This window comes from Silene latifolia, chromosome 4, assembly GCF_048544455.1.
Source record: "Silene latifolia isolate original U9 population chromosome 4, ASM4854445v1, whole genome shotgun sequence".
In the NCBI taxonomy this organism is placed as follows: Eukaryota; Viridiplantae; Streptophyta; class Magnoliopsida; order Caryophyllales; family Caryophyllaceae; genus Silene; species Silene latifolia.
In genome coordinates, this window is record NC_133529.1 from 55834236 (window position 1) to 55848270 (window position 14035).

Below are 14035 nucleotides of genomic sequence, written 5' to 3' on the forward strand. Positions count from 1 at the left end.
AATTGATGTTATATTTTTGTGTCCGGTTAATTCTAATTTGTGTTTTTGATCTTCATTAAGTTTATAATGTTGTTTATTGAAGCTCAATTGTACATATTTAATGTTTTTATTGCTTTTACATCATTTTTATTGCGATTTCTACCGGTGCTTGGTGGTCGTCCTGTTCAAGGTTTAGGTGAATGTGATGTTCAGTTGGTGCTGTGTTCATATCGCTATATTTTTCACTCTAGATACACATCGCTTAACTATAGTCTACACATGCTTCTTCTACAGGATACACAATAGCGTTTGCATGTCCCATCATTATCTTACTGTTTGCAAGTTGTGTTGGGTCAGAATTCAGTAGTATGTTACGTTTTTGGCTATACATACATATTTGTCATTCACTGGATGCATTCTGTGCATGCTTTGGTAGATACATGAATTGATTCATGAATCGATTCATGTATCTGTTAGCCACATTATATTTATGCCTTTGTTAGCATAGATACACATCTGTCATTGACTGCATACACATGCCCGTTTCACTGGATACACGAATTGATTTACGTATCCACTAGTAATAAGGCTCTCTCTTATTTGAAAAATTATGGTGGTTGTATTAATGATGGTTCTGCCGACTGTGCCGCTCATTTAACCTGTCTTCATAGTTGTATTTTTGACCCTAGGTACACATTTATTACCTACAGCATACACATGCTTCTTTTACTGGTTACGCAAATCAATTCATGTATCTGTTAGCATATTCTGTGCATTGTTTTGTAGATACCTGAATTGATTCATGTATCTGTTAGCTACATTATATTTATGTATTTGTTAGCATAGATACACATCTGTCATTCACTGAATACACACGGTCTGTCTACCGGACACACAAATTGACTTATGTCTCCGCTAATTATATATATAGCTTGATAGATGCACCTGCTTTAGTAGCTAGATGCATCTGATCTAATTTTCTTTTTTTCCTAACTTCCTAAAACTGTAGGTTAATAGTTGTATTTTTGACTCTAGGTACACATTTATTACCTACAGCATACACATTCTTCTTTTACTGGTTACGCAAATCATTTCATGTATCTGTTAGCAAATATTCTGTGCATTGTTTTGTAGATACCTGAATTGATTCATGTATCTGTTAGCTACATTATATTTATGTATTTTTAGCATAGATACACATCTGTCATTCACTGAATACACACGGTCTTTCTACCGGACACACAAATTGAATTATGTCTCCGCTGATTATATACATAGCTTGATAGATGCACCTGCTTTAGTAGCTAGATGCATCTGATCTAATTTTCTTTTTTTTCCTAACTTGCTAAAAATGTAGGTCCAGATAATTTATTCTTAATTAAGTCTACATAATCATCTATGGAAAATTGGTGCAATGGGTGTGTTTTTAATATTCTAGCAGAAGATAAAGAACAGTTTATTAGAAATTATGTCTCTGAAAAGCAAACGGGAATGGAGTTTTCATTTGCTCCGTTAAAGGAAGTTACCCTCAATGGCACAAGCTGTGAAGCACAATTTGATGTTTTTAATAATCAACATTTAATGAATGAGATCTTCACACGACTTGATTTGTACGAAGATAAGGCAAATATGGCAATGGTTTGTAGAAATTGGTGTCAACTCTTTCTCATACATCGAGATGCACCTCGTGTTGACATGGCATTCTTGGGGTCTTTAGTACTAAATGATTTGAATGGGGTACGGATTGCTCGTAGGGGTCCTAACATCCTTTATCAAAGCTGCAAATGTTTTTTAACGGACAATATGTTAGCGAAGTTCATCCTGCATTTTCACCAGGCAAAAAACCAAAGTGCTAATATGCATCTTAACATTCCTAATGATATTGCAATTGGCGAAGTGTTGTTGTTGCTTAGAGCTCTGCCATCTGAGACAAGAAGCACAGCAATTTCCATTGCTGCAGATTTGCTAATTACTCGTGAAAATTTCTCTTTTTTTGATTTCCCTTTCCCGCTTGACATATAGCCCAAGCTAGTTTATGTGTACATTTTCTCTTTTTTTTTTAGTAGTTATTATGTATAATTATGTAGTTGTTATAAACTTTTGTATAATTATGTACTTCTTTTGTATAATTTGTAGTAAGTTGTTTAACATTTTGCGTACCCTCTATTTGTATTATAATTTTTTACTTTTGTATCCAATATTAGAATCAATCTTCTAGTTTAATCACGGTCTCACAGAGGGTTCACCCTAAAGTGTTTTACGTTGTAATTTTATGATTTCTGTCCCGTCTTTTGATCCTTTTTCTGCTTGATAGATACTAGCTCTTATTGCTTAGGTAGATTCATCTTTACAGTAGTTAGATACTTACGTCTAGCACGCTAGATTCACTATTTAAAGTTTGATACGTGTGTCTGTCAAATGTCGTTTGGCTCACTTTCTTACAGATTAATTCATAAGAGTAAATCTGTTAGCAATATTCTGTGCATTGTTTTGTAAATAAATGAATTGATTCATGTATCTGTTAGCTACATTATATTTATGTATTTGTTAGAATAGATACACATATGTCATTCACTGAATACACACGGTCTTTCTACCGGACACACAAATTGACTTATGTCTCCGCTGATTATATTCATAGCTTGATAGATGCACCTGCTTTAGTAGCTAGATGCACCTGCTTTAGTAGCTAGATGCATCTGATTTAATAGGTAGATACATGTCTTATTTTAATCAAATGGGTTAATTATTCTGTTAGGTTACAAATGGATAAGTTGATGATATATGATGGTGGTGCAAGTACAAGCAAACAAAACCAGAATGCTATTACTAAGAGAAGTCTTTCTAAGAAAGTTGGTAAAAGGAATAGGAAAGAAGATGATGATTTTGGGCAGTGTTATTTGAGAACACGGATGTCACCTAAAATGTTGTTGTCATTTATCAACAGCAATTTGAGTGCAAAACAAGTAGCCGATATAAAGGACATGGGTTTTGGTGGCCTTCTTAATCTCCAGACAGATATGGTTCCAGGTGCTCTTGCTCATTGGCTTGTTACCAGATTCAACACATCATCATGTTCTTATATGAAGGGGCAACTTCAAATAACGGATGAAGATGTTCATTTATCACTTGGTATTCCAATGGGTGCAAATGATGTCATGATAGCTTCCTCAACAGATAGGAGTGTTGATTTCATTAAGTTTAAGAGTAGATGGTTGACACAATTCAATAACAAAGATCCCACAAAGGTTGATGTTAAGGACATACTATTGCTACTTATAAGCCAAAGAGACGGTGGTGAAGAGTTTAAAAGAAATTTTATTGTATTCATCGTCTCAGCATTTTTAATGGGCGTAAAAGGAACTTGTGCCAGCTTGCGTGTGTTGAAGTGTCTGCAAGATATTTCAGCTGTCTCATCATTTAACTGGTGTAAATTCACTCGACAGCAGTTTATTGAAGCTGTTAAAAATTGGAAAAGTTCTGAAAATGATAACTTTGCAGGGCCTATCATGGTGTTCGTGTTTATCTATCTTGATAGAGTATCCTTTAGTTACTTTTCAGTTCCTCGAGTTTTCCCAACAATAGCTTCATGGACGAAGGAAAGGATTCAATCTAGGCTTAAGGAGGAGATGAAGGACGGGTTTGGTACTGGAGGTGTTCTATGTCGTATTGTCAAGGGTACAGTTCAAGAAGTAAATTTCAGTATTTCAACACAATCAGATATGTCTGAGGCTTCCATTCAACAAGCAGAGACTACTGAGGATCCAAAGGTTACTGACAACCTGACGGTTAATGAGGATCAAAAGTCTACTGAGACAGTGGCGAAGGACAGTAAACAGAGCAGTATTTTTTCCGTAAAGAAATTGGCAGAAGATGCAAACATTCTTGCTCTTGCTTATTCTAGCTTCTCAAAGTCGCTGGCAGAAGCTAAAATGAATTATCCAGAGTGTAAGATTGTACAACAGATGGCTCAAATGGCGTCTGCTTTAAGTGATTGTAGTTATTCGTTAGATCCTACACCAAATGGATTGAATATTCCTGGAAACAAAGTTGAAAAGCCTGAGATAGTGGAAGAGAAGGGAGCTGACATGGTGAAAGACAAAGGGGCTGAGAAAGTGAAAGAGGATGAAGCTGAGAAAGTGAATGGTGCTGCTTGTAATGAAGATGATAGTGAGGAGCAGGATCCACTTACTAAGTTTGGGAAACTGAAATTTGAAAGTGAGGATGAGTTGTGGGCAGCTTTTGTTAAATTAGAGATTGCTTTGGGAAAACGGACAGCAAATCAGACAAGTAAGGTTAAGAAAAAAGCAACTCGTGTAATGCCTCCCGATCCTGTTGCCGTCAAGACCAAAGAAAAGTCAGTTTCTCCTATTATTTTGGACTCTGAGTCGCAAGAGTTTGAGCCACTAAATTTTGAGAAAAAAGCAAAATCGTCATCATTTGTTCGTCGGTCTCCACGGCTTAATTACCCCTCTCCTCCAAAGTTTACACCTCCTTCCCTTCCATTGGATAAGGATTTTACCCCACCTTCATTTACATTACTTAGTTCAGAATCACAATCACAAGGAGATGAGTTTAAAAAGTTCTGTGAAAAGGCTGTAGATATTGGAGATGGAATTGAAGTTGTAGAACCACTTGTTGTTGAACCCCTTTCTTCATTGCCACCAAAAGAACCAGCCCCTATTACGAGAAGAATGCTTAAGAGAAAGAGAGTTGAGACTGAATTTTTTAGATCTCCTTTCCTTCAGAGAAGTATTCTAGTTGCTGGGAGTTTGAATAAATTTGAAAAGGATGTATTGGAATTTGTATTTTTAGTCATAAGAAGAAAGGTATGAATTTTTTAACAATGTGTATGAATTTGTGTTACTTACTTGTTTTTAATTTGATGAATTTGTGTTACTAGCTTTTATGTATACCTGTGTTTATCCAGTGAGATTCTATTCCAATGTGAGCAACACAAACTTAGTCGGGCAGATTTGAAGACAATAGTGACAGATGATAGGATCCCTAAATCTCTCATATACGCTTGGTGTTTCATTTTGAACAAAGGTGAAACACGCAGAGCTGCCAGTTCACCATATAGGGTGTATCTTCCGAAAACAGATGACGAAGTAACTTCTATAACTATCTCATGTTATTTTCGAAATTAGTAATGTGTATCTATTCTGCATTCATACTCACTGCATTGCTATTTTTTTTTTTTTTTTTTTTATGAGCAGGATCCTCGTACTGCTACTTATACTGCCGGCATTGATCTCAATTTTGAAGGAGCGAATCTTGTAAGTGTATATTGGGTTTTAGTGTACGTTAGGTTTTTTCATTAATATTTATTAATCATTGTGCCCAGTTTCCTATTATTTTTATCATGTGGTACTTATTTTGTTTTTTTGCAAACATGGAATGTGCAGATATTTGTTCCAATAATATCTGAGACGCCTTTTGTATTTTGTTTTAACTTCATAACATTGGAGCTGGAGATTCTACATGTCATGAAGTCAAAATCTGTCAACTATGCAACACTGATTCAGCCTACAGTATGTGATGATGGCTAATATGTTTTCATCATTCGTTTTTTGATTCTGTTTTTTTGGGTTTCCTATTAATTTGGTTTGTCTAAACTAATTTGTTAAATGCAGATACAATTTGTTATGAATTGCTTGGTCCAAAACAAGATTCCGTCTATAAAAGATGTCAAGGGGCTAGTGACAGAGGAGTATATTCCGAAATCAAATTTGGGTGATGGAGTTGATTGTGGAATTTATCTCATGCGTTTGTTGGAGAAGTACAAAGGCACTAGAAAGGGTTTTCCTTTGGGTCTAAACGATGTAAGTTGTGATTCATATAGAATAAACTCAGTGTATGGGGTTTATTTACTTGGTTTCATTGTTTAAATTGCTAGGTACATACACCTAGCTAGCTATATACACTTCAAAATAGAACATAAGTCGTCTCAAGACAGAGTCTATATACATCTAATGGTTAACATATGTTTCAATTTCTTTTGTAGCACAATCAACTTAAGCTTTTTGCTGCAAGAGTTTGCTCTGAAATTTGTTGTTTCAATGGTAATCAACTGAAAGATAAAGTCTTATCAGAAGCTGGATCTTCGTGTTTGGATGTGAGGTATACTTTTATTCCTTCATTAAATATAAGCAGAACACATCTCAATCAAGTTGTACTTATTAGAAGCTACATTTGTTGAACACACTGATTTTATAGGTTTAAAGCAGTGGACCAAGAGTTCCAAAATAAAAGACAGTCACAACGTCAACGTCAACGTCAACTTACAGACACGGAACTGCTTGGTGTTGTTATGAGGCGGGGTAAAGACGTCGAGTAAGTTGTTAAATTGATAACATATTTGTACAATTCTCAATGTTTGATGCACTTTGTTCTAATTATTTTCATATGTAGTTTAAATGAGACTCTTGTGCAAACTGAGTGGATGGGAGTGTGCCGAAAAGCAATGCAAAGTTTGCAAAATCGTCATTGGGTAATGGATTTGGTAAGTATGTAGATATTTTATTTTTATTTTTTTATATTTATACTGATGTATGTGTGACAATTTTTGTATATGATGCTTTATTTGTAGGTGCTTGATATGTATGGTGTGATGTGCACATATGATAGAAATGATATTCTCTACTTGCCATCAACAGTGCAGGTACTTTTTGTTCAGATTCAAAATGCACCTTGCTGATATTTTAGTAGTCCATATCTAACCCATTTTTTTAAAAAAATTTCTAGTTTGCTAAGCCGTCCTTAAGTCCTAAGAATGGAAACGTTGTCTGGTGTCCTCATCTAAAGATGCACTACAAGCCTAAAAATGGAGCAACTATTGATAAGGTAAATTTTTTAAATGGAATTTATGCGAACCTACTTTTTTCTTTTTTTTTTATTGAAGTGTCTATTGTTCGTGTAACCTCCACTTTTGTTTGGTGTATTTGTGTCCATTTTCGGAACGAAGTCAGCTTTGTGTTTGACAATTCTTTTTTGACTTTCTTTATTTTTGTAGATTTTTTTCACGATTGGCAAAAATGGTAATCATTGGTTAGCTTGTGTGTCGGACTTGAAAAAGCAGGAAAACTATATTTTGGATTCATGCAAGCCAAATACAAAAAATATAGATGAAATGGAGGCATATACTTCTTATGTGGAGGATATTGTATGGACTTTTTACTCGTGTTTGTTATAATTATGCTTCTGGTATTATCAGTTATCTTTCAATAAAGCTATTAATATTTTGATGATTGTTTGTCATTCAAAGGTATTCCATGTTTCAAATCAGTTTGACCACCACAATGCTTACAAACATCTAAAGAGCATCATCTTGTTTCCTTCTATTATTGTGAATGTACCTCAGCAAGAAAACACGTAAGTTTTTCTAAATTGCATAAACTTTCATCTACTGATTGACATATTATCAGACTGTCTCTATAACAGATTGCAGTTTTTTCAATCTCACACTGTATTTGTGTGTAGTTTTGATTGCGGACTATATGTTATGAAGTTTTTGGAAGGCGCATTAGTAGATCAGAATTTATGGGAGGACAAGAACTACTTCAAAGTGAGTTTCATGGACTTAATAGCTATTTCTTTATATATTCAAAAATTTGGTTGAGATAATGTTGGCTGCCCTAAATGCAACATGTAGGTTGAAAGTGCTCTTGGAAAAAAGTAATGTCTAGCCAACATGTTGATTTTAATTTTCATTTCACTTGTTTCTAACTAAATCTGTACCATTTTATTTTGCAGAATATCATTGGTTATCGTCGTCAAATTATGTTGAAACTATTAAAATGGGAGAAAAATACTCTGAAGGTAAAATACACAGCTTTATTACAATAGTTACACTTATTTAAACTCCTGGATACACATCTTTATGAGACTAGTTACACTTCTCCTTTGTTGTGTATTAAATATTGTCGATACAACTCATAGTCTTTTACCTTCAAGGGTCTGCAGTGGATACACATCTCGTGTGTTATAGATACAGATCTGCTGCTGCGTAGATACACACAGGGGCATGTTATCTGAAAGACCCTTTTGTGTGGAGGACGGTGGATTTGTAATTTAAAGCAGATACGCATATCCTGTTTCTGGATACATATCTGCTACTGTGTAGATACACGTACGACATGTGCATGTTACAAGACCGTAGGGGTTATAGTTGTATTTACTTAAATGGCTGGATACATATCTACGTATAGAGTATGGAAGGAATCATAAATTTCATTTCCTTCCTCCCCGAGTCCAATACCTTTGTCCAAGAATGCTCGTAAGATCTCAATCGGGGGAAACCCCCTTCTGTTAGAGAATGATCAAGGTCAAATTCTAGTGGACCTGCAAAGTCAAATTCACGTACACTAAGTTAGATTACAGAAGATACTTAAGAGTTTCTTAGGAGACTGTTGAAATGCAGCATTTCCGAGGTCTGATAAACGACACACCTTTTGCAGCATGTAGCTTGTTACTTCATTTTTGGAATAATCTTAACTTCCTAGTTCCTACAGCCTAAGTGTAGATGGCCTTAATTAATGAATCATACAGATAATAGAACGGAACAAAACGATCCAACCTAAAGGGGGTGTTTGGTTCGAAGGGAAGGAATGGAATGGAGAGTGGATACACATCTTCTGTTTTCTAGATACGCATCTGCCAGTGAGTAGATACACATATGGCATGTGTTAGGTTTATTTTTTATTTTGCTGATTTATTAAAGTAACTTAATGTCACTTTTTTCATGTGTTTTTTGCAAGGTCAGTTGCTAGGGTCTTTTTAAGGAGATGGATGAACTCAAGTTTTCTGGATTTTGTAATTCAGTTTGTTCATTGTCTTTTTTGAACATTGTTAAGTTCACAATATGTTATTGATATTCAGAATATGAGATTTTTTTTCGTTCCTCAATGGTAACTGCCACTGATGAGTGTAAATTTCTTGAGCAAATGGTTTATGGTGAAGATTAGAGATTCTCGATTTTCTATAAGAGTAAATATTGCTCAATGTTTATATAAGTGCATGTTTTAGAGTGTATGTCCAACATACTTCTTCAATAGCTGTAAAATGCTTTGATTCAGCTCACCATGCTCCAAACTCTTGGATACTATCGAGCAGTGTTAAAAGTTAGTTTTTGTGAGACAGTTGAACATACAAGTTTAGAGCTCAATGTTTCAACTGTCAAGTAAGCTAAACATGCTACTTTCAAGTAAGCTGAACATGCTACTTTCAAGTAATCCAAATATACATTACACTAGGCAAACCATTTTTTATTTAATAAATCGGAGTAATAAAGAACACGATGATTATTAAATTGAATACTTATTAGAATATAATTTCGTGTCACGGTATTACGAGCCTAGGGAGTATAATTAACTAAAATTTTGTTACGATGCTGCGTTGATACTTATTCTACCTGGAATATCCAATGATTTAATCCAAGTTCCTCAAAAATAGAAAACTAGGAACTTCTATTATTGTCCAACATGACAATCCTTCGAAGTCTTCAATACTACAAGTTTTCAATTGTAAGCAAACCAACAAGAAAATCCTTCTACATTTTAGAGTTAGATATTACATACTTTTTTACTAGTTAATGGCTTACACTTTTACTCACTGAAATCAAACTTGAAATAACTTTTGAGTAGTTCAACTGCGGCAATCACTTTTGACTGATTCGACTTGGGCAATTTCTACTATCGTGATGAGTCATTTCACCACATGCACGACAATTCCTAAGAGGCTTTGCATTTTCCTGTACTGCTTTTTCCTTACTTGAAGTGATGCGTCTTCCCGATCCCTTATTCTTGCATTTTTCTGGTGGTAGAACACTAGCTTCAGTAGGAATTTTTGACCCAATAAGCATCTCAATTTCAGCTTTCTTGTTTTTTGACTTCCCACGTTTAACTGAAATCATCAATTTCTCATTGAAACTACGAAGAAGTTCAAGCAGCTCATCACCATGTTCCTCATTATCCTCAACAAGCGAAACTGAAGTAAATACTTCCGACCACAATTCACTTACCTTGCTTTGGTGGTTTTCTATCGACATACAATCAGCTAGGAGTGTTGTCCCAACAACATTAAAAATAGGGCGGCAGGTTGCATTTTTGCTCCATCTGTCTAATAGATACTCCCTTGGTATTTCATCAAACCCTTTATCCTTGAACACCCATAGAACATACTTGCAAAGTAATCCGATTCTTTCAAACATTTTACACGAGCAGGAAAACTTGTTACCAGTCAAATCAACTGTGTATACCTTCTTTTTCTCACGGTCTATTATTGAAATATGGTCATTGTAGTCTTCAGTCGTCCTCGGTGAAAGACCACAACTAAAACAAGCATCTTGGAGTTCTTGTTGGAATTCATAAAACAGAGTTGTTGTGTAGAATTCAGCAGTTTTCTTTTCCAAAAGCAGAGGTGTTGATAATTTTGGAGAAGAGTTTTTATCATCCGCTGTGACCTTTGAATATTTCCATCGCTGAGCATCCATAGCTGATTGGAAACGCATCCAAAACTCGACAAGAGTAAGGTGCGGGTTAGTGAAATTCCCAAAGAAGCTATTTTCAGATTCTGACCTTGATGTTGTGCGCATAATCCCGCCGAGATATATGTCTCTAAAGTAGGCGGGAATCCAAGTTGCACGAATGTCAAACATTACTTCAGCCATTCATGATCAGAAAGCTCATACGTGGAAAGAATCGCCTTCCATTTCAATTCAAATTCTTCTGTATCAATCTCTTCATCCCAAACTATAGAATTTCTTTCCTTCAAAAAGTTAGTGTTTTGGCAAATTGATGGACCGACTTTGTCTGGCATCTTTTTCATTATATGCCACATGCATAATCGGTGTTGTGTTTTGTCACCAAACACATCTTTTACAGCTTGATTGATGCCTCGGCATTGGTCAGTTATTATTGTAGAAGGATAACAATCACCCATAGCCTTTACAAAGTTGTCAAACAACCACGTAAATGATTCTCCATCTTCCTTTCTTAACAAACCACCCGCAAAAGTGACACACCTTTTATGGTTGTCCACACCCGTGAAAGGGCAAAACACCATTTTATATTCATTGAAGTTATAAGTAGCATCAAAAGAGACCGCTTCACCAAAAAGGGCATAGTTTTTAATTGAGATTGGATCTGCCCAAAACACCTTACTTAGTCTCTTTTGATCATCCACATCAAAGTCGAAATAAAATGATGGAGGCATAGCCTTCTTTTGCATGAAAGTCTCAAGTAAACATCTCAGCATCATATTCCTTGATGTACTTCTTAACATCCCTTGAAAAATTTTTGAAATCTTCTAAAGATGCCCCAACATTTTTGTACCCTTTTACATATTCTTTGAACATTCTAAATGAATCCACCGGACCATGATTAACTTTTGAATTATCCATGATCATTTTCTTGTGAAAGAGATTCAAATTTCTAGATGGTTTCAAATGAACCATTGTTGATGGTGTAACCATAGCATGTGTGTGAACCTCGACAAAATCATAAATTTCATATTCACCACTATCCATTCTCCTAAAACTAACCTTAGCTTCACATCCTGTTCTGGTAACAGTCCTCTTCCTTTTAGTTCCCTTATTCCTACTTTTGCCTTCTTTATTACACACACAACGTTTGTGTGTAATAATCCCTTTAACCAATTTTGTTGAATCTAACCTTGGAACAAACCCACAAACTTTGGCATATTTGTTGTAAAAATCAATGCCATCTTCCAATTTTGAAAATACCATGCCATTCATTGGTTTAACATCTTCTGGACAACTTGGGAATCCGAAAATTATATGTTCAGAACCAACTTCTGGGTTTCTACAAGACAATCAACAAAAAGATTGTTATTAATGTGAAACCAATTTTTATTAGCTAGTACAATAATGAGCAAGATACAATTTTTTTACCTGGTGCATCAGTCAATGGAACTACACAAGCAATGTCATTGTCTGCACAGGAAATGCACAGAAAATTATGAATAGTGAGAGATACACATTACTAGCATAGTAGATACACCAGTTCATGTATTAAGATACATCTTTTTTAAATTCCAAAATAATGAATATTAAGGTGCATTTTTTGTACCTGGTGCATAAGTCAAGGGAAGTTGTATATCAGTACTACCTGAAGCATGGACATTAATAGCAGGTATACTATCTGCAAACATACACATCTCAACCAAATTAGGTACTCTAGTTGTTGTGTCAGAATATATGTTTTTTAGATACAGACCTTTCACTAGCTAGGTACACTCTGTTAGCTACATAGATACACTTCTGTTAGTTGCTCAATAAGCAAAAGCAAAAAGACAATAAATCATAACTATTTGGAAAAAAATTACGCCTGTGTACATATCTTCATTAGGCTAGATGCACATGTTCGGTTTTCTAATACATACTATTTAGAAATAGAAATTTACCTATTTGGAAAAATGTACCTAACAAGTTAAAGAGGTGTATCTTGTCTAAGGTCACATTTTTCGACATCTCATGTTAATTCGGTAATAAAATGAGATACATGAATGGATTCATGAATCAATTCATGTATCTACCAAACCATAGATACATTTATACAACTTTCTATATACACACAATATTTTAATTGAAGGAAAATCAGTGATGTGTACCTATAACTTCTTCTATAACTGAATCGTCCTCTCTTCCGTTATCTGTTACAATACAATTAAAAATAAAAAGTATTATCATACCTAAAGCAATTTCAGCAATGGATCCCTAATTCAATTAATTTTTCTAGGGTTCCCAAAAATGTAATTGGGAGAACAACAATAATCACGAAATTATGAGTACCAGAAGGAGGAGAACATGACGAAATTATCACCATCCTAAAATTAGTAACAAAACATTAATTAACTCACCATCAAAAACTAAAAACACGATCTGCAATCAAAAATCGTAAACCCTAATTTTTTAAATTTCAATTGTTCAAAACCTAATTTTTGATTTTTCAATTGTTTATGTGAAACTTACATTTGATGCGCAGCAATGGAGTTGAAGGTTCGATATAGAGGTGCAGCAATGGAGTAAAGTTACTGGAGATGGAGATGGAGATGGAGGAGTTTGATTTTTCAAATATTTTTGGTTGATTATTGATGACAGTTTAAGGTAAGACGCGCGTGTAGTCTCATTAAGGTAGGTTAAACGGTTCGTACATTGTTTGGTTCGTACTGATCCCGCCCCTATATATATATATATATATATATATATATATATATATATATATATATATATATATATATATATATATATATATATATATATGTATATATATATATATATATATATATATATATATATATATGTATATATATATATATATATATATGTATGTATAGAGGTTAGATTTGGTGATTTTGGTTCTTATGGTGAGTTGTGAGTTGGGAGAATCTCAGCCACTAGATTATATTAGAGATGAGTGGCCAAGATCAAATCTTACATGTCATATAAAACCATTGTCATTTACATATTTTCTCTTTTTTCTAATGTTATTTTTTTTTTTTACTTTAATTTTTTTTTCTCTTTTTTTTACCTCGTGTTATTATGCTTTTTGTTTTACCACTTTGATTTTTGTTTTCTCTTATGTTTTTCTTTAATTTACTCATTATGTTACCTTTTTTTCTTTTTCTTTTTGTACCGGATTTTTTTTTACTTGAAATTTTTTTTTACTCTTATTTTTTTTACCTCGTGTTATTATGCTATTATTGTGCTTTTTTTTACCTGGATTTTTTTTACGACTTTGATTTTTTTCTCTTTTTTTTACCACATGTTATTGTGCTATTATTGTTATTCCGCTGTTATTGTGATGTTATTCTGCTGTTACTTTGATTTTTTTTACGATTTTGATTTTTTTTTTCTCTTTTTTTCACCATATGTTATTGTGTTGTTATTGTTATTCCGCTGTTATTGTGATGTTATTCTGCTGTTACTGTGAATTTTTTTACGACTTTGATTTTTTTGTTCTTTTTTTTTACCACGTGTTATTGTGCTGTTATTCTACTGTTATTCTGCTGTTATTGTGATATTATTCCGGTGTCA

At 34.1% G+C, this 14035-nt stretch overlaps 2 protein-coding genes across 2 annotated transcripts; both read right to left on the reverse strand.

Moving 5' to 3' along the window:
• Window positions 1-9637: 9637 nt before the first annotated feature.
• Window positions 9638-10636, reverse strand: LOC141651525 (protein FAR1-RELATED SEQUENCE 5-like). The gene has a single exon (XM_074459233.1). The coding sequence runs from the start codon at window positions 10634-10636 to the stop codon at window positions 9638-9640; it is 999 nt and encodes a 332-aa protein (XP_074315334.1).
• Window positions 10636-11208, reverse strand: LOC141651526 (protein FAR1-RELATED SEQUENCE 5-like). Its single transcript, XM_074459234.1, has one exon. It carries the CDS (start codon window positions 11206-11208, stop codon window positions 10636-10638), a length of 573 nt encoding a protein of 190 aa, XP_074315335.1.
• Window positions 11209-14035: the final 2827 nt, after the last annotated feature.

What these genes read in the sequence shown, in the direction of transcription:
- LOC141651526 (XM_074459234.1), bottom strand. Translation starts at nt 11,208, where the DNA reads ATGCAAAAGAAGGCTATGCCTCCATCATTTTATTTCGACTTTGATGTG.
- LOC141651525 (XM_074459233.1), bottom strand. Translation starts at nt 10,636, where the DNA reads ATGTTTGACATTCGTGCAACTTGGATTCCCGCCTACTTTAGAGACATA.